Genomic DNA, 21381 nt, shown 5'->3' with positions numbered 1-21381 from the left:
TTAACTAGAAGGAAATGTGCAGCCCGCAATTCTTGTAAGAAAAAAGTACCTAAATATCAGAAAAAATTCTCACAGTGGAATTTTTACGGGATTTAAAAAAACATAATTTTGGGAGAAACATTTTCTTTAGAATATTATGAAAAATGCTTTCGAAAACTATTAAGGATCAACTAAAAGAGACTTTAGTTCCGAAGATAATAAGCCTATTCATTTTATTCGGTTTTTCTTGCTATCTTTCCTGTCAATTTGATAAAATCGTAAAAATTAGAAGTTGAAAAAACGTTCTTCAAGGATTTGGATGTTCGCCCAAGCGCTCATAAATCTGCTCGGTGCTCCTTTGGTTCTGTCTCTGTATCTTCGAAAATACTTTGAACTGACTTCTGATATTTTTTGATATGTTTTTAAAAAGTTTGTTTATCAATTTATGAAATAAGAAAATCAATTTTTTACCTTTTAATTCAGGCTTCCCCTTAAAGCAGAAGTTTCTGCCAAAAATGATTGATTGGGAAAGAAACTTTCTTGTTGTTACTTTCGATACCCAACTATTGTGACTGATTGCATAGGAAAGTGTTATCGTTTACCCAATAATTTCATAATTAAAGGCAAAAAGTTTTGTTACATCGAAAATTGGGCTGACAATTATTGTCGAATATGCCATATGCTTCAAAAACATTTTTTTTTGAAGAGAGGTATAGAGTTTTCTGGTTATCCTTTAAAGTTTAAGTATTATTCAGATGTAAATAAATATTAATTCCTATTAAATATTTTAGTTTTATCATAATATTTGATAAGATTCGACCAAAATCAGAATACAAAGTAACTGAAATATTTTATAGCATTGAATATTATACAGTCCTTACTTCAACTATTTTTTTTTGATTCAAAGATAGAGGGTATTTAGGATAATAGGTTATACCATTACTTGATCATTTAACAATTTCATTTTTATATTTATTTTACACAGTAAATATTTAATATAAAATAAACCATTCTTATGCACATTTAGACAAAAAATAAAAACACAGATAAAACATTTATTTTATGTACAGAGATATTCTCAAAATATATCCTTCTACCAAAACAAAAATCATCAGTATTTCTGCCTTTTTTTTTGATGCATTAAACACCCTATTTCACATTGACCTAATTGATCTCTTCTCTCGCATATCAACACCGATTTATCTTCTAAATTCGATATATCAAATAGAAACAACACAATGTCCTTTTTATTTATTTAGTGTAAACAATGACGACACACAGATATATTCAATAAAATAGCCAATAAAATACTACAACAAATGAGACAACATCAAATTGTTTGACAAAAAGGTGACTAAAAAAAATTTAATAAATTCATGGTGTTCAACTCAAAGAGAAATGTGAGAATAAATAAAAATTAATTTGGATTGAAATTTTGAAACCAAACAATAAAAACCAACGCTTCTCTTAAATAATAAATCTCTCTCTGTTGCTTCTCAAATACGATAAATGCTTTTGGTATTTACTGTGATGGCTGCATAATTTTGAGGTTTCTTTTTTATACTTCTTTTTTTTCTTGCTTCTAATTAACAGAACATTTTATTTTTTAGAGAACATTGCATGTGGGTGAGCTTTGTCCACAAGAGACAACCAAATTCAAATAGAAGGATATTTAACAAAGTGCTTTAGCATAAAAAAACATAAAAAGAATTATTCTGTTCTCGTGTTTCTTGCACATACATTTGCTCAAAATACTGTGATCAAACAAATTATTGACGTGGTTCTCGAGATAAAACACCAGTGAATACAAGAAATTTAACTTATTTGGTAGATTCATATTAGTTACCCCTTATTTCTACATAGAGCTTTTGGTGAATCCCCTGGGCATGAGCTTTATATCTGCATAGAGCTTTCTCATTGACTTGCAGGAATATCTGTGTGACATGATAAGCTTATGGGATGAAATAAAATTTATTTCACACTCTTTCGAGCTTTTAATGCGAATAGCTTTAAAAAGCACAAAAAGCACACATAAAAACTTTCGCTATTTTCTCTCTCTCTCTCCGTTATTTAAACACTGGATAAAGGAAAAAAACTGCACAATTTTTGCATATTTGATACAAATGGGTTTTTTATGTTGGTTGATTTTTTTTAAAGGATATTTCGAATTATGAAATAGAGGAGGAATTATGCGACTGTGATAAATGATGAGAGATGCTGCACTCGGGGGTTTTTTTTTTTTTGTAAATCGTATATTGTAAATTTATGAGGAAAAACAATGCAAATTAGTAGAGCTTTTCACACCACAATGCACAAAAGGGATTCAATTTAAATATAAAAATAGCCAGGAACATAAGATAACTGATTTATCAAATTAATTTTCCCATTTTCACATTTAATGCTCAACAATTAATTTCTATCTTTTTTTTTCACTCACAGCTATATATCTACGGAGCTTTAAGAAGCTTTTTTCTTCTTGTTGGTTCTCGCTCTCTTAACTCCACCAAATTACTGTACAAAGAAGCTCTTAGGAAGAATTTACAGTGGCAAAGAAAAAAAAAGTTCGTCTGAGGGAAAATTTAAGTTGATTTGGTTGGTATTTTTGTCTTCTTCCTTTTTTTTTATTTTCATTCCCCATCAAATATCTAATTTAATCCAAACAAGCAATAAAAAGAATCTTCTTCTCAATTTCCTACCACTCAACCCAATGATGAGATGATATCTAGAGCCTGAATGTCTAAAACAAATAAAATCTGTGAGATTTTTGCTGTCTTTTTTTTCGATGGGCGAGAAAAATACACGAAAACCGTGTTTCCTGTTTTTTAAATTGCTCTGAGGGGTTTTTTTTAAATAATTTTTTTCTCATACTTCCTCTGAGAATTACTCTTTAATTGCTAAACTCCCCCAACTTTGCCATCCGCAGAGAAATAAAAGAGAAGAAAAAAAGGAATCATTTTTTAAAGATAAAACTACATGTTACATTCTAAATTAATTCTAGAAAAATTAATATGATTAGCTTTTAAATTGTTTTAGCAATATAGTCAACATTTTAATATTCACGTTCTTACATTCTAATTTCTCTTTTTTTAAATCTTTCTTTAACATCTTTTTTGATTTCTAAAAAAAATAAATTTTGGACCAAAAATCAAATTTAAAAAAAAAACCTTCTGATAGAAATGTGGTATAAAATTCAAAAAGAATAACGGATAAATAAAAATAAAAAATGTAATGAGAACTTAAAAGAAATTGGTATAAAATCTGTGTAATTGTTTAATATATTTTTCAAAAATCATTCTTGTATATAAGTTTTTCACTTGCTCTATATGTTTGTTGTTTTTTTTTTCTCAAAATACTCTGTTGAACAATATCGCAGGCAAATATTTAGAATTAAACTAATGTCAAACAAAAGAGATCCAAGAAGGGTTACAATCCAAATATAATCAATGTCAATGTTACTTTTCAAAAAAGAAAGAAACAGCAAAGAACATGCTATTTATTAATTAATTAAATATTAAATAATGAAAACGTTCAAACTAATACAGTAATATAAACGTGTATAGTGGGAGATTACGTTACAAAAAAAAAGGAGGTCATATTAACTTTCATAAGCGATATAATTACGTTGGAGAAGAAAATGTTAGGTGAATGCATAATGAGGCAGTGTAGTTTAATTTACGAAAGAGACACTACGGTGGTCATAAAGATATTTAATGCAAAAACTGGCTTTAGCTATAAGCTCCAAGAAACTTTCTCAAAATCAATAGAAAGTTCTTTAATTCAAGAGGCAAAGAATATAACATTGTACCTTCCAAGGTTCAAATGGCAATAATTTCAATAACAATATTTCTCTCAATTGTTTAAACCCCATAGAAATAAATTAAAATCCGCTGTAATATATAGCCATTTATATTATCTCTATGAATTACTGAAATTAATGAAGCCCTATTGTTGAATTCAAGATTAAATAAATTTATACGATGAGTAATTAACATGATTTCAGTTGTAACGAACAATGCGAAAAAGTACTTAAAACCATTACTCTGAGAGATTAATTGAAACAGCTCAACTGATATTTTTATAAAATTTATTATTTTAAAATAGCCTTTTCTGAATTGTGTATATACCCAAAAACTGCAAAAAAAAAACAATCAATTTTACAATAATTTTAAGTACAAAATCCGCACTTAAAAAACTTCCCTGTGTATTGTATAAATGCACCAGGGATTTGAAACATGAGAGAAAGAAATTGCATGCAGTTAATTCACATGACAAATTCTTACCTGGGAAAAATTAAAGTGAACAAACAACAAATTAGGGACAGAAAAGAATCAATTTAGAATTCATTCCACATGAGCCATTAGTCAAGGGAATCAAGTTGGAAAAGAAATTGGAGCAAAAATACATCATTGAAAAACATTAGACATGCTTCTTCTACAACACAATTTCATCTCTCTCAAACAAGTTTTTTTTTTAATAATATTTCTTCAATCAATTCTGCGATAAAGGTGTTTTAGAGATAAAGAATAACATGTAGTAGAACAATATGACCTTACACTAGAGGCAATTGATTAAATAGCAATGAGGTGAAATGATGTCAAATATTTGATGTCCGATAGATTAGATATTAATTGCAAATTCTGCTGCGGCATTTCATTATGCAAATCACAATTTTAGCCTAAAGGTATTTTCCATGCCACTGATAGCTCAAGTCAACTCGCAATTGACATGAATATCGTATTATTTAGCACAAAATTAATCTTAATTGGTTTGTCCAAGTTAAAGACATTGAATTGCTATTTATCTTTTTCAAATGAATTCTCCTAACTCGTATTACTCAATTCCATTTCCCCAAGAATTTGCGTAGCCATTGGAAATTAGAACAAATATCCCAAATTTCTGGGAAAATATATATATAGCAGTGAAATATGCAATAGGTCAGCCAGAATAAAATAGAATTATTCGGTAGAAAAATTTATAATAACTTTTAAAAATGCTGTTTGATTTTAAAAAAACCAATCACCCGTGAATGATCATTAAAAAAAATGCAAATTCTCCGAATATAAATGAAAAGAATAATAAGTTTTAAATTTTTGCAAATTAGATCAGAATATTTATTTCAGATATTTCAATTTTCGTTTTTAATATTTATTGAATAATTTAAATATTTTCAATAATACAAAGATGAAATGTATAATCGCATGTTACGCCTAAATGCATAAATTTGAAAAGTTCAAACTAATAGAGTAAAGAAATAGGGAAAGATTGTCGGATTAGAGTTAAAGGAATACCTCTTCGACAGGGAACTCCTATTGACACTTTTGTCAAAATGTTGAAATTCATTTAGTGTAGGGGAGATCGGGGTAGAATTAGCCATCAAATGAAATTTTTAATATCGTATAATTTGTACAAAAAATGTTTGTATGAGGTAGATAAATATTTCAATGAATAGTAAGGAAAGTAATTTAGAATAAAGAGTAGTTTCCTCAATATTCCTTCCAAGGCAAACTATAAGGTACCACTATCTAATGACCTCTACACACTATGAGAAATATCTTTAAAAAATGCTTTTTTGAAGAAAATTTCCCCTATCCTTGTAGGCAGAAACGTCAGAATTTTTTTTTTAAAAGACAATTTTTGGCGAAAATTGCTTCTAGTGTGTAGACAGCGATCCTACGATGGATTTTTGGCCCCATATGTGAGGAAGGACGAATCCGGAGCCTATACAACCATGAGGTGTATGAGCGCTACCGAGAGGTAACTGTCGTCAAGCAAATACGCCTCAATAGGCTTCGGTGGGCTGGTCATCTGGTTCGCAAGGATGAGGACGACCCAGCCTGGAAAGTCTTTAGGGGTGGACTTTAGGCGAGGCCGACCCAGCCTCAGATGGACCGATGGCGTGGACCAGGACGCCAGCTCATTAGGGGTGCGGAATTGGAGAACAGTGGCGCGTAACAGGCTCGAGTGGCGACGGGTTCTGAGTCAGGCCAAGACCAGTAATTGGTTGTAGCGCCGGATAGGTAAGTAAGTAAGTGTAGACAACATAATACTATACGTGGCTAATTTTAGCCCGGTCTCCCCTATGCAATTTAGTGTGGGACACTCATTGGGTTAAGTGATAGAGCACTCGCTCTCTGATGCAACTGTTCCGGGTTCTAATGCAGTTAATTGAAATAAAATTGAATTTAATTGAATTGAATCCCATTTAGGTCACCAGGAATTTTGTTGGCATTAATGGCGATCGAATTCCATCAATTGAGCTTCACTGCACATGATTCAACGGGGCATAGGACTGACCGGACTGACAAATCCATCTCTGTATAAGAAAAAATAATAATGGATGTTCCGAACTCCCCTTGTCGGAAGGCCTTGTTCCTCTATGGAACGTTATGCTACCCTTATTATTATCCAAGAAAATGTAAGTAGGGGAGCGTGCCCATACTTCGTACGATCCCAAGCTTCGTAATGACTGAATTTTTCTTATATTTTTCAATAAATGTGACTCATCGCACCCGTATTTAGGGAAGTTTGATACTTCAGCGTTGAAACGGGAGACAGACGGCTCGAAATACTTCTTGTTCATTTAGGAATAAATATAGTCCATTTTGCTGGTTGAAGCATTTAAATCTAATGGCACAGCAATTATGAACTATGCTAAGTCCTAGAAGTCAAGATAAAATAATGTTCAATATTTTAAAAACTAGGAAAAATTTAGTCATTAAGAAGCTTGGTATCGTACGAAGCATAGGTACTTTCCTCTAATATGACGTTTTCCTACCTTTTTTTTATAAAGGGAGGTGTTCAAATTTTTCATTCCAAATCGGTACTGAAAGGGTCAATAGGTATGGCATGATAAATTTTTAAAGTGTCAATAGCTTTTCCTTTCACCATATTCCATTATTTTATATTTATTTTTCTTCTCTTTCTCAAGTAAAAATTATATTCTATTAACTATTTAGGGTAGACGATTTGCTTTCAAATAGGAATTGATCAGAAAAAAATGCAATATTCGTAGGCTAGCGCTTTCGGAAGCTGTCCACTGATCACCTTCCCCTAAACGCACGTATATTTGAAGTGCAATTTATGTCGTTCGATAATCTGCCAGAATGTCGGCCAATTTGTCAAATATAGCAATAAAGGATAAAATTCTTTTTATGCATCGAATTATTACGATCGAAACAAAACGACTCATAGAAAGAATTTTGTACGGCGGTATTCTCGACAGTCAGTCGACTTTGCTGAACGACATTCTGAAAGAGAGTTGAACGACATGTCGACCTAAAACCATAAAATTCGTCAGTATTGAACTTCACACCCACGACTTAAGCCGAGATACGGCTTAACGTTATTTTAATCAAAATAAAGATAGGAATACAATCCCATCAGTTTCTCATTAAGCTGTCTCACAGATTAAGTCGTAAGTCTGCCTAGGACATATACCATACTATTAGGTTACAGTGGCTACAGTGGTCCTGGTATTGTGGACATTTTCGGGACATGACATTATGCATCTAGAAAAGGAATTCGACCTTGCCTCGGTAGCATAATAAAGAATACTCTATCGCTGGATTAAGCGGTATATATAAAAGGAACAACTAAATTTCTTACTTAGTTAAAAAATGAAATATTTATATAAAGGCCACTTTCTCCTATATTTTTTGATTGATTAATTTTTTTCTTACTCAACTAATTTGAATTAAAAAGCCACAAGAATTATTTGTAACGGTATAAACCCGAAAGTTCCGATGTTTGTCATTGGTTAAACAAATAAAAAAATAATAAATAGGTAATTCTTGTTCAGACATTAGCAAGAGAAAATTATCTACAACAAATTGAATTTTTAAGGCTGTCTGCTGAAAATGAGTTGTGCCCCTACAAATCTGTTTGAGTAATAAAAATGTGGATTTACTACACTATTTTACTGACCAATATCCGTGTGTGTTGCATATAGTGATAAACAAGATATGAATGTGCAAAAAAAAATTCATTAAAACGTTATTTAAAAACATATTTCTCATATTAGTTCTTAAATGATTAATATAACCAACGAAAATAAATATCAAATACAGGATTGATAGTGAGAACAATGTGTATTTTATGTAGGTTTCAATTTCAACTCTATATGTTCGAACCTTTTAAATTTATGCACTTGACCCAATATGCGATCATACGTGAGAGCGTAAACGTTTTTTTTTTTTTAACTTTCTGAGCGAAGATTAAAATTTTTGACAATGTGTGTTATTCTAATTGATATAAATTTTTCTACTGAAGAAAATAATTTATTCACTGATCATATCACAATTTTACTGCTTGAAAAGTAATGGCGCTGGTACACCTTTTCAATTGTGTGAAATTAAATCGATTGAAATTTTTCCTCTTACTCTTCCAAACTGAAATCAGATACATCTGTCTTTTTCTGTCAAATGAAATTTCAAATTGAAATTGAAAATGAAATTGAAATTTCAATTTTCATTTGACAGAAAGAGACAAACATATCTTACTTCAGTTTGAAAGAGTAAGAGGTAAAATTTCAATCGATTGAATTTCACTAAATTGAAAAGGTGTGCCAGCAAAGGAATAATTTCTAAGAGAAAATTCACGCACATGCCAATCAAGAGAGAGTCTTACCATTCGAAAGATACTTATTCACTTTGCTTCTTTGGTGCACGTTGTAGAAACTACTATAAATTCTATAAATTTTTGATAAAAGTTTAAGAAGAGTAAAAATGGAATCTTATTCCAAAGAAAGGTATTTCGTTGTTTTAATGCAATTAAAGACCTACAGAACTACAAAGGTTTTTATAAATACTGACTTCAAAAGTTAGTTAATTAACTAATTGCGATTTACTAATTATTTTAAAGTAATTAAATCGAACAAATAATTGTTCCATCTACCGAAATAATTTAAATGTGTATTTAAGGAAATTAAGTTTTCCCTAGGAAATAATGACAAAAAAAGAAAAATATTTTGTTCTGCTGTATAAATATTGTTAATTTTTTTTTTTTATAAATTAACTGTTTGATACGAGCTCTGAAAAATTCCTCGGGCTTTGCAAGTTTTATCTTTCGCTGTACGTTTTAATCTACATAAAATCGTTAAAAGCACCATTGTAGAATTTTAATATAATTTAAAATGTTTGTATATTACCTTTGATATATCTTTTTAGATAGGGAAAATTTTTGTGAAATCAAATTTTCTATTCCGTTTTGTATAAAATGTAGAGCACTATATATCAATCTATTCTTTCGTATTTAGATTTCATCGTGAAAGAGTGATCATCATCAAATAAATGCCACGGGGCTAAAAATTCAATTTTATAAAACCAAAATCGTATCGAATATAGAGATCGTGTCATACCCTTGATTAGCAAAGAAATATAGTAGATTTTAACTGACTTTTACTAAACAGAGAAAAATATTTCGTAAAATTGTTCGTAAATGTTTGTGAATTTCCACAGCGGACTTACGAAATGTTTACAAATCGTAAAACTTCCAAAAAAGTTTGTAATTTTTTGTATTTTTTCTTCAAACATTGTTCCTAACATGACTACTTGATGAGTATTTTTCGGTTTTTTGCAGAAAAATCAGGGGCCCATCAAGTCTAATAAAAAGTGAAGCTATTTTTCACTTTTCCTTGCAAAATTTTTGCAGATATTGCACCGCGACTTAAACAAATTTACTCGTAGTTCTTGTATTATTTTGGCGAACATTATGAAATATGCATTTTTAAATAGCTTTTAATGCACGATTTCGAAATATATCAGACTGATAAGTCAATTCTTTTTAGGAAAAAACTTGCCAATAGTCTTCAGTGCCTCTATGCAAAAATGTATGGAAAACTGAAGTGTCGAGAGGCCCCTGAGAAAAATGTTTATAAAGTTTTGTCAAATAAACAAAATATAAGAGCAATAATAGAAAAAAAAATGCTCGTTAAGTGATCATATTACGAACAATGTTTGTGAAAAAGTACACATTTTTGCGAACTTTTTTCTAAGAAAGAATCTTTCAAAATATTTTTCGTAAATGTTTGTGACTTACAAAATGCTCGTAAAGCATGTATCCCACAAAAAAAATCGTAAAAGTTTGTAGTTTTCCACAAAAATTATTTGTAATATGAGTACTTAATGAACATTTGTTGTTCTTTTACAAACATTTGTTTGTATATTTTTGTTTATCTGACAAAATTTTGCGAACAAATGACGAAATTTTGCGAACATTTTTTTTTAAGTTCTTACGATCATTTACAAACAAATTTTTGTAAAGGAACAAAAAATGCTCGTTAAGTGATCATGTTACGAACAATATTTATGAAAAAGTACGAACTTTTGCTAATATTTTAGTGGGTAATTCAATTTACGAGCATTTTGTAACTATCCAAAATTAAACGAAAAAAAAAACATATTTTTCTTCAAATTTTTCATCAAAATGAGCCATATAAATAAAATTTATTGATAAAAATTTAGCAATATTAAATATACTAAATTATGAATCCGGCTCAACTTTTAGATCAGAAAAATTTCATCAAATCAAAATTCAAATCCTATTCTTTCTTAAGCGATTTTGCATATGACTACCTCAATCCTTCCCACTTCATTAAATTAAATTGAGCTAAATTGAATTTCTTGTGATGTTAAAAACAAGAAGAGTGCGAAAGAGTGGGATGGACATATAAAAAGTGTTTCAGAAAGAAAATGTCAATTTTGATTTCATTAAATTATTATGTCTCCGGCATGTGTCCCGGTCAAAATCCCGAAAGCCAAAAGCTTCGGTAAATTATTCTACATATTATCATTAATATAATTTCATCCCTTTAAGGATTTTGAACATTCGAGATTTTGGCTTTCGGGATTTTGGTTGGCACATGTTTTAGATCAGGAAAATTTCGCAAAATCCCACATCTCTTTCTTTTTCAAAAGTTTCGCATATGTCTATCCCACTATTTCCTAGTTTTTAAAATTAGATTAAACTAAATTAAATTTGTTGTGACGTTTAAAAAAAGAAGAAGATTGCAAAAGAGTAAGATAGACATATGGAAAATTATTGAAAAAGAAAGAGATGGGAATATTGATTTCAAGAAATGTTCCCGATCTTAAATGTGAGCCGGAGCTATTATGATCTAAAACTTGTAGCAGAGTCATTGTGTTCCAAATACAGTAGAGCCTCGCTATAGGACATATTTGGTTCCAGATTTGACACTTGGATCGCACTATAGTCCATGTCATTTTTCAAAATTATCAACGACTTTTAGTATTGAAATTGCTCGACAGCTTCCACTTTCTTTGCGATTGTGGTACTTGTCCTCGCTCTGTTTATTTATGGATCACAATTATCACAACTACTCAATAAAGTTTGCCAAAAATATTAAAATAATTATGACAACATTGCATATCGCGTACTAAAAAACATAACCTAACTTAAAATCAGTGTTTTGAAATGAACGGTCGATAAATTGTTTACTATATAGCAATGGCCTATAGCGGGGTTCTACTGTAATTGCTAAATTCTTGCACCAATTTGATCAAGATTACACATTAAAATTTAGTCGTGTTAAAGAAGTTTTGTAAATGAATTCTTGAATTATGTTCAATTCATTTTAAGACTCACAATCGATTAGTCACGTGAAAGTGTATGAAAATTCACTTAATTTTGCACATTTCATTGAATAATCAATGAGATGCAAACAAAAAGAAATGTTTGTCTAAAATTCAATAGCTACACAAATGGAAATTTTGAAAACTGAAAGAGGTGGGTGAAAAACTCTAAATTACTCATTAAGTAAAGCTTTCTGTTCAGTTGCTTCGTCTTTAACATTTTCCTCTTTTACCGCAATGAGACGTGATGATGATTTAAGAAAGAGTGAGTGGGGATATTTTTTTAAAGGCAAGCGATAAGCACTTTCATGATAAATTGTAATACGTTAAAAGGAGTGAAAAACTGAGCAACGGAAATAAGAACTCAAAAAGGAAACTATAAATTTTCAAAAACTCTTTATAACTTTCTCTCATGTTACTTTCTTCAGCCAGCTCAAAGAAATGGCAAAAGCTCATAACTTTTGAATTATAACAAACCACAGAGAAAATAAAAGTGGATTTAACTAAATGGCTGTGCGTGATTTTTCTATATAATTTCTTTTTTTTTAAAGGAAAACTAATATAAGAAAGAAAAATTAGGCAAAAAATTTACTTCTTCAAAAAATCTCTCTCGTTTCTCCATCAAAAAACAAACTTTGTTGAGTCAATTGATTGGCTATAACAAAAAACAAATCATTCTCAAAAAAATATGTTTAAAATAAATTTTAAATTATTTGGAAATAATTAAAAAATAAATAAATAAATTCTAATTGAAATCATGCTCAAAATTTTTTAATGTTACCAATTCCTTCTTAATTTTTTTTTTAACTATCACTGATAATGTTTGTTTTAAATTGTTGTATCTTGTGTTAGTTTTTGGAAACTAGTCATCCAAGGGATACAATGTATAAATTGTACATACTGCATTATTTTCTAATTACACAGTACATAGAGTTAATTGAGTCTGCCTAAAATAAACTGATAGAGGGCAAAGAGTTGTTTAAATACTAAACCATTTTATTATGTTTGCAGTGACTCAAATTGAGGATTAATTAATTCAAGGATTTAATTTACATTAGAAATAGGAGATTTATTTAATTCTCTACACAGAAAACATCACAAGTCCTTCAATTATTGATTAAATTCTACGAGTTTTGTTTCAAATGTCTTTTACATGTGAAATCATTGAAACAGGATGGAAAATACTCAAGGAGGAAATGTATTAAGAACATAATTAATGTTGTGTTATTTAAAAGAAAATCAAATGGAACTTCTGGAATTATTTATTCAACTGTAAAGGAGGGAAAATTAAAAAAAAAATGCCGGACATTAGAAGAAAATATCCTTGAATCCTCAGTAAATATTATTTTTTCGGAATAATTTTTTTTTGGGGTAGAAAAAAAAACTTTATTGAAGAAAATAAAGAGGGTGTTTCGCTTTCACTTTGAATACAATGTGAGAGAAAGCATGCATTTTATAGAAAAAGAAATGAATTAATTAAACACAATTAATTCATGGTGAAAATTATGAAAATTAACTATAAAAAATTGTTTCTCAAATTATTCTGTTTGCTGTTGAAAATTAATATTTCGAGCGATTGTTTCTTTTTGATAAATAAAAAGCAATTCCCTTATAAATTGATTCTTTTTTTCTTTCTAAAATGTTGCCTATATATTGTTCAAAATCTTTCACAAATAAAAACCCATATTTTTTTTCAACAAAAGAAAGAAAATCCCTATTGAACCACACACATAACTATACAACCCATAAATTCATCAAATAAAATTTATTGTATCTATTAAAAAAATGTGTGTGGTCAAAATTAAATTTGACCAAATGAATTATTGGAAATAAAATTGAATTTTTGCATCTCAAATTTCTGCCCACAACAATAAAGAAAAAAAAGAAAATAATAATGAAAAAATACCACAAAGAAACATATAGAATTCCAAATTGAGCTTAAGTTCTCCTCCCATCCCTAATGTTAGTTCTTTTCTTCTCTAATTCTTCATATTTCTATATTTTTTTTATACTGAGCACTTACCTCTCACACTGTCGCAATGTCCACGACGCTATTATCCATAGTGAAACCATAAATACAAGTAGAACGGTTCCGGGACATATTGTCATTAAAGTTTTTAAAACGAACCTGCGAAGAGAGAGCATAGTAAAATGCATTAAAATCACAAGACTTCATGCTTTTCCTTCATCGACATCGTGGTAGAGTTGATGGGATTGTAAATGAAAGATTCGGAGTGCTCACAGTCGCTGTTTGTCCAGGAGGGGAAGTCTGTAATGCTCTGGCAATGCCATATAACAAATTGGGTTCGAATCTTAGGAGACCTTTTTCGAAAATGTGATTCTGTAGCCGTGACATTGCCATTTCAGCTCACGTGGCATTGTCAGAAGTCACATATTTGAGATTTCTGGCAATTCAAATAACAATTAATTTTGTTAAACATGTCAACCAAGACGTACTCTATTTTCATAAAATCTTCAAGCAAAAGGATTTCATTAAAAAATCAATGATTTGCATTTTCGAACTTGTATGATATGACAAAAAAAGCTTGGATGGCATTATCAGGTTTCAAACTCACGCGTGACAATGCCACGAAAATTACAGAATTCCCCTGCAGGAGAAAAGAATATTCGAAGATCGGTTTCGAAAACGAAAAAATACTGTTTTACTTCTCGTTTTGTCCGTGTGGTGGCTGAAGTATTTTTTGTTCGAATTTCCGAATGTCTCGAATGTTAACATGTTCACTTTGTTGTGGGGAATATCAAAGCAACGGGCTTGTGATATGCCTGTTCCATTGTTAAATCTATTCATTAATTTATAAATTTATAAATTCATAAATCACTTTGAAACTTCTTTGACAGTTTCTTACTGATTCATAAATTTTTAAAATCAAAATTCGAAATTATGTTTGATACTTCTAACATCAGCAACATTTTGTGTAAATATAGGAAGCTATTTTTTCAGCAAAGAAACTTTTCGAGAATAAAACTTCGGTCATGATCGTTCCAGTTGTAGTGAATTTTTTTTTAATTTCGAAAGTGAACTAGGGTGAAAGGAACACCTATTGACACTTTAAGAATTTATCATGTCATACTTATTGACACTCTCAGTACCGATTTAGGATATGAAATTTGAACATCTCTTTTTATAAGGAAAGGTAGATTATAGAAAAACGGGTCCTGGTCAAAATCCCGAAAGCCAAAATCCCGAACGCCAAAATCCCGAATTCTTAAAAGTGTCATAGCTACACCCACGATTGTACCCGCGTTTGCTGAAGGCAAAGGGAAATTTTCTGTGTCCTGGGAAATTATTCTAAATATTTTCCTCCATATAATTTCATTCCTTTCAGGATTTTGAACATTCGGGATTTTGGCTTTCCGAATTTTTACCTTTTCGGGATTTTGGCGTTCGGGATTTTGACGTTCGGGATTTTGGCTTTCGGGATTCTGGCTGCCACCGCAGAAAAACATCATATTACTTGCCATCAGATACATTCAATAAATTTCATCATCTTGGCAAAAGTGTCAATATCAATTCCCTGTCGAATAGGTGTTCCTTCGAGCCTAGATGATGCTAAAATTAGAGTTTTAGTTAACTTAATGTCAAAGGGCTTTAACAATGGTGCTATAGATGTCTATAAGGGTCCAGATCAAAATTCCGATAGCCAACATCCCGAACACCAAAAATCCTTGAAGAATCAAAATTCCGAAAGTTAAAAACCTGAAAGCTAAAATTTTAAATATATCTCACTATACCGTAGATGTGGGTGACTTTGATCCCCTGCTGTCCCTAAACTTTTCTTTAATTTTAATGTTTGAGAACGGTTCTCACCGAGCAGACATGGTAGATCGGATCGGTAAAGAACATCCTTAAGTTCTAGAAATAAAGAAAAGCTTATGAACAGAAGGGAGGCAAAGCCACCCACGAAGGATAAAATGACCCGCATCTACGGTACATAACCTACATATACAGTGGCGGCCAAAATAATAGAATCACTTTGCAAAACTTATATTTTTTTAACTTTTCTATTTTTTCCTAATTTGTTGATATGATTCTGAAGTAGAAATCATCAAATTATTAGAATTGTAGAATAAAAGTTGTTTTGGCCGCTAGGGGTCTCTACTTTACACAGAATACGTCAATAATGAAATTCAGTTTGGCCAAAAAAATTGGAAAACTGTCATTTATGGTTTATAAATATGACTTTATATAAACTTATTCGATTTATAGACCATATTCTTTAATATAAATAAAAGTGGTCCTATCGTGTTGTTCAAACCAAATTTCATTATTGATGTATTCTATGAAAAATAGAGACCTCTAGCGGCCAAAACAATACTTATTTGACGTAGGGTTATTTAAGCATTTTTATATTAAAATTATTTCAACGAATTGGAATAAACAAAAATGCTAAAGGTAAAATAGTTGTCTTTGCGGAGCTGATTCTATTATTTTGGCCGCCACTGTACATAATGCGTATTGTGTGTGATCCCATGCAGATAGTCGCTAACACTTCTATTTTTGTGTCAATTCCTTTATGCGCTAAAATATTTCCAAGACTTCTCTGGGAAACGTAAAATCCTCATTGGGAACAAACATAAGTAGAATTTGATTTTCCAATACTGTCTTGGATTAAAGGTAAATGGAACTCTATTTGCGCGAAGAGTTGTTGGTGTTCGAAGAATTCAAACTTAGTTTCGAAATTTCATACTAAATTTTCATACAAAATAGGGAAAATTTATGAAATATCATACTTAAAATCTCGCAAAAAAATTACTCAGTGATTATGAAGTGATTAAGGTGTGTAAGATTCGTTTGAAACTGAACAAACGTCAAATGAAACTTGTACGTCAATGGTCAAAACGCTACCTGAACAAACTTATTTTGACATTTATTCGGTTTCAACGGTTCCTGCACATCTAATAATGGAACAGAAGCAACAAATTTCGTTTTTTTGTGGTTTCCCTACAACAAAGTGAAGACCTACATATTTTAACACTTGAGCAGTTCGAAATTCGAACAGGATGTTAGACTGCGGAACTATCAAGAAGTAAGAATGTTTCTTTTTGCTTTTTCAAATATATCTTCGAATTTTTAAAACTCTACTTGTGAATGGTGAGATGGTCAGATTGGTTCTGTTCAGTAATAATCTTTCGAAGAGACAAGGTCAGAAAATTAGAAATTCGAAATTCTAAAATAAGTCGAAAGTTAAAGTTCACATATTCGCCATTTTAGCGCTGGATGTTCTTCCATATTTCCAATTTTATGTATTCTTGATACTTCATTAGTAAGCAACGCTAAGAAGAATGCTTAAACGTTTTCTGCACAACATGATATTTTGTGGATTTTCAGGATAGCAAAACATTTGAATTTCATATTCATTAAAATAAATGTCATTTTCATGAAGTTATTCACTTTTATAAAAATCGTTGGTTTAAATTTTCGAACTTCCAACGGGTTTTTAGGTAAGTTTTGTCTGATATACTTTCGAATCGGTATACTGGGTGCAGTGGGTACAGTATAAGCCTCAACTGGAGAGAGCACTAAAATCGGGAAAGTTATTACTGAATTTTACGATTAAAGATTTCAATCAAATTGGGATTTTGTAGATTTTGTTGTTTTGGGATTGTGGCTTTCGAGATTTTAGCGGTCATAGATTTGCAGTACCTCAGCTTGGGGTAGTGCACCCAAGAGAGAAGATGTGACACGTTTGAAAATTTTTGACAGCTAGGACTTAACCGCTTGACTGCTATTCTCACAATTTTATTCCACTTCAAATAGAACCATTTTATAATTACTACAGATACCCCAATGAAAGTATAGTTAAAGAGAACAATTGGACGATTGTATACTCATCTGATTGACAGTTGTCACTCGGAATTTCAATTAGATCTGAAACTTCGATTTTCAGCATTAAATTTTGAAAGAAGAGTTGTTTCAGGATTTAATTCAATTAAAAAGTCAGGACTGACAATAAATGAAAATTTCGGAAATAATAATTTTTCACTTTAAACAACGTAGGCATAAAGATTCAATCTTTCAGAGGGTAAATATACTGCATTGAAATAATTTCTAAAAAGAAACAAATATAATAATATGAAAAGAAATATTTTCTATTATTTGGATTGTTTTCAGTTTAAACCATGGAATGGTTAAATAAACGATGTCACTCAGAAACTATTTAATCCCTAAGGATTTTAGAGTGCACCCTACTGTGTATGCATCGATGATTTTAAGAAATTCTCTCCCAGTGGTTTGTTCCTTTGATAAAATCTTATTGCCTTGTGACTAGAAATTCAATTAGACTTTCTATTGCATTTTAAAAAGTTTTATCATTAAATAAATGAGTACGCCATTAATGGAATTTTAAATGAAAAGTCATAAGGGAACTGTGCCAAATTTCGGACGTGTAGAACTGCAATAACATTTGCAAAATAAATTGAATTTTTTGTTACTAGTTTATTATCTTTAAAATTATTCTTAATACTTTTTAAAATTGAATAAAAATACAGATAATTTGCTTTTTGTGATATATCGGACACTGAGTTTCTTGTAGTCCTCTCCCTATCTGGAACTTGTCCAAGGATTTTCTTTCATTTCGTTCATATATACAAGCGACATTCCTATGTTTCTTTGGCATTTTCTAACTTCTGTAAACTGAAATAAAGCTAAGAATGCATGGAATTTTGAGAAACAAGAGAAGCGTCCGATATTTTAAGCTGTCCGAAATTGACATAATTCCCTTGTAGCATTTCTAGACAAGTGAAAAAATTTTGTAAGGAAGAGATAATGGGGCAGGTAATTATTCTTTGTGCGATATCTGTCTCACCGAATGGGTTTTATGTTAGAGTGGCTACTAATCTAAGAAATCATTTTAAGTTTAATTTTACCATTTTATTGTAGTTTACCTGTTCATTATGTCTAAATTACCCAATTATTGTTGATAATAGCAGGTGACATTATAATAAATTATAGATAGTTGTAAAAAGTAAAGATTTCCTATATTTCCGAAAATATTTCGAACATAAATTTTCTCAGATGATATCTTATAATGTGGCAGCATTATACTTGTCACCTGTCTTTCTTTATGGCGCGTCACAATTTTTGTCAGAAAATGATTCTGAAAACCAAAAAATGTGATATGCTATCATAACACATCAAATATTTTGAATTTGAGTTATTTCGAAATCATTTTGTTACAGTTTTTTGCAAGAAAGCCGTAAATAAAGACAATTAAACTCGATTGATAGTGAGATTTTGAATAAGAATACCCTTATGTAAAGGGATTTTAATGATTTATTAACAATAATTCAGTGATCGTCGGATGGGAGATTTCAGCCCAGAATAAAAAACTTTTCTTCCCAGAGCTTTCGGTGGGAAGAAAGTGTTTTATTCTGGGCTGAAATTTCCTATCCGACGATCACATGATTGTTGTTAATAAATTGTTACGTCGGTTCCTTACCCTATAAGGACCTTAATGACTCATTTACCCTTCAACAAACAATGTTCACTCGCTAATGGTATTTTTAATTCCTTGTTCTTTACTGCATATCCTTAGTCATAAAATTGCCTTGTCACTACTTTCAAAATAATATTGGAATCTTTATCTTCATTTGCAAAAAAATACCCATGACATATCCCATCAACTCTAATGCTGGCGATTATGTGGGTGAACTGGGTTAAGCACTCAATGATTTTTCACTCGTCATCCCGGAAAAGAATTCAAAATGATGCGCGGTTAAATGATGAAGCAGCCTGAAAGGGAACCCATTAGTAGATAGAAAAATGCATAAATTACCTTGTATTAAAATTAATTCGATTCAATGCTCCTATGCTACGCGATGAAGCGTCCGTAAATAGTTTTGAATGTAACAGCATAACACGACATATCAGGTACAAACGGAGGAACATTGGCAATGATAGTGCTACATCATATGGCACTAGTTCTGTGCCAATTGCCTTGTTCTTATTGGCTAACTTGGTTGTCCACAGGAAATAGTATTGGCCAGGAATGGGATGCACTGCACATATACATAACTCTAATGTTATTTGACTCATACGTTGCCAGGTCATCGCTATTCGCCAGTCGTCCGCACAATTATCAATCATAAATAACTGCAGGAAGACACAAGATATAGAACAAGTAAGAATGTTAGAATTCTTGTTGACATTTTTCCTTATCTAAAATGCTTTTTCTGTTGGATCAAATTCACTGTGCACTATATTTCAGACTTTTCAGCATTAAATATCACATAATATACGAGCAGGAGCTTTTTCTCTCAAAAAAAAATCCTCCAAGATCCTTTCGAGAAGACAGAAAGTTCTTCAGAAGAAATGGCTGAAATTTAGGAGCAATAAACAAGTGCAGTGCAATTAAATAGCGCTTGTAAGAGGTATTTAGAAGGCGAGACAAGTGTCTCTTAAACAGCAGAGAACTTACGAAAAATGGGAAGAATAATTGAAGAAGCTCCTACTTGTGCAGTTTTCATGGGGAAATGACTTAAAATGGTAGAAAGAAAAGGGGATTATTTGATAGCAATTGCTCCTTGGTAGCAGATAACATAAAATAGTGAGAATCGCAATACAATTTAATGGAAAAGCTCTTTGTAACACCTTAAATGGATGCATTTTAAAATTAGTTCTCCATTTTATTATTTCCCTTTTAAATTTTTAAACTAATTGTTATGTGAATTTTAACGTTAGGGAAAAGCGGGGCACCTTTGAATTGAATCACCTTTGAAATTAGACTTTTTTGTCCTATATTTAAATGAAATGAGACCTTATCCTTTTGTAATTTAGATTCATATAGAGGAATTGCTTGTATTCTGGGACTGCATGTAATATTGGACACTTTGAGGGTAATTTTGGACACCACAAATAAATTGATTAAAATTATGGAATTTTCATCCAATATTTAATGAGTAAGGAATTCTATCTAAATAATTATTCTTTTTAGAAGATTTAACCACGAAATACGTAAAATTTTGAATATAATTTGAATTAAAATTGTTTTGTTGAAACTTCAGTGTGATTTTTTTTACAAGAAATATGACAAACCTTTTTGTTTATTTCAATCTTATTAAGCTGTGGTGAAGTTCTTCTAAATTTTCTTGGATATTTTTAAGTGATATTATTTAATTTGATATGAGTGATATTATTTTGTTCATTTAACTTGGAGTGGGGATCTCAGTGGCGCAATAGGTAAGACAGTTGGCTCTTGGGCACATCAATCCGATCTGAATGTCTAGAAAAAGACATTTTCACTGTGATTTAACGTAATAAAAATGCACCGCCTCTGCCCAAGAATTCTGGGAACATGGAAGAAGCAACCACACTACGAGGAAGGCGTTCCTGGGTGATCTATGATCAGCAGATTCTTCCAACACGAGCACATTGTAAAGATTACATTGTAATAGAAATAAAGTGTCTCAAAAAATTTTGACAGAAATTCACCAGTGAAGTGATGCTTGCTATTTTGGACAGGTGTCTTTTCTCGAAATTTTGTAAATTTTTAATTTTTGTGATGATTAGGTTGTAAAAATTCACGAAAAAACAAAGGATCATCATCTTTACGAACGAGATGTAGCGATAAAAGAGTTAAAAGAGTCCCGAACAGGCAAGGGATTAGAAGAATTCGCTCGGACTTGGAGTATCGAAGTCAACTCTTTTTAATGAATTAATGAAAAGCTTCCGAACTCCTTGGAACATTCTACGGTTCCTTCTCATAAACAGGAAGAGGAGTTCGTAAGTTAAGTGCTTAAAGTGAACAACAATAGGTATCCTATTGAGGCGGACTATCTGTCCAAAATTACAAGA

The 21381-nt window shown here is 30.9% G+C and overlaps 1 protein-coding gene across 1 annotated transcript in view; it reads right to left on the bottom strand.

The window, feature by feature from the left end:
* LOC129809660 (small conductance calcium-activated potassium channel protein) overlaps positions 1–21381 on the bottom strand; it is a 236796-nt gene that overhangs the window by 59989 nt on the left and 155426 nt on the right. The window contains exons 8-9 of the mRNA XM_055859676.1: positions 19364–19680; positions 13591–13695 (exon numbers count right to left, since the gene is read on the bottom strand). Of these exons, the coding sequence (XP_055715651.1) occupies positions 13591–13695; positions 19364–19680 (422 nt within the window). The remainder of the gene's footprint in view (positions 1–13590; positions 13696–19363; positions 19681–21381) is intronic.

Source organism: Phlebotomus papatasi, chromosome 1, assembly GCF_024763615.1.
Source record: "Phlebotomus papatasi isolate M1 chromosome 1, Ppap_2.1, whole genome shotgun sequence".
In the NCBI taxonomy this organism is placed as follows: domain Eukaryota; kingdom Metazoa; phylum Arthropoda; class Insecta; order Diptera; family Psychodidae; genus Phlebotomus; species Phlebotomus papatasi.
The sequence above is the reverse complement of the archived record's forward strand: the minus strand, read 5'-3'. Positions and strand labels throughout refer to the sequence as shown.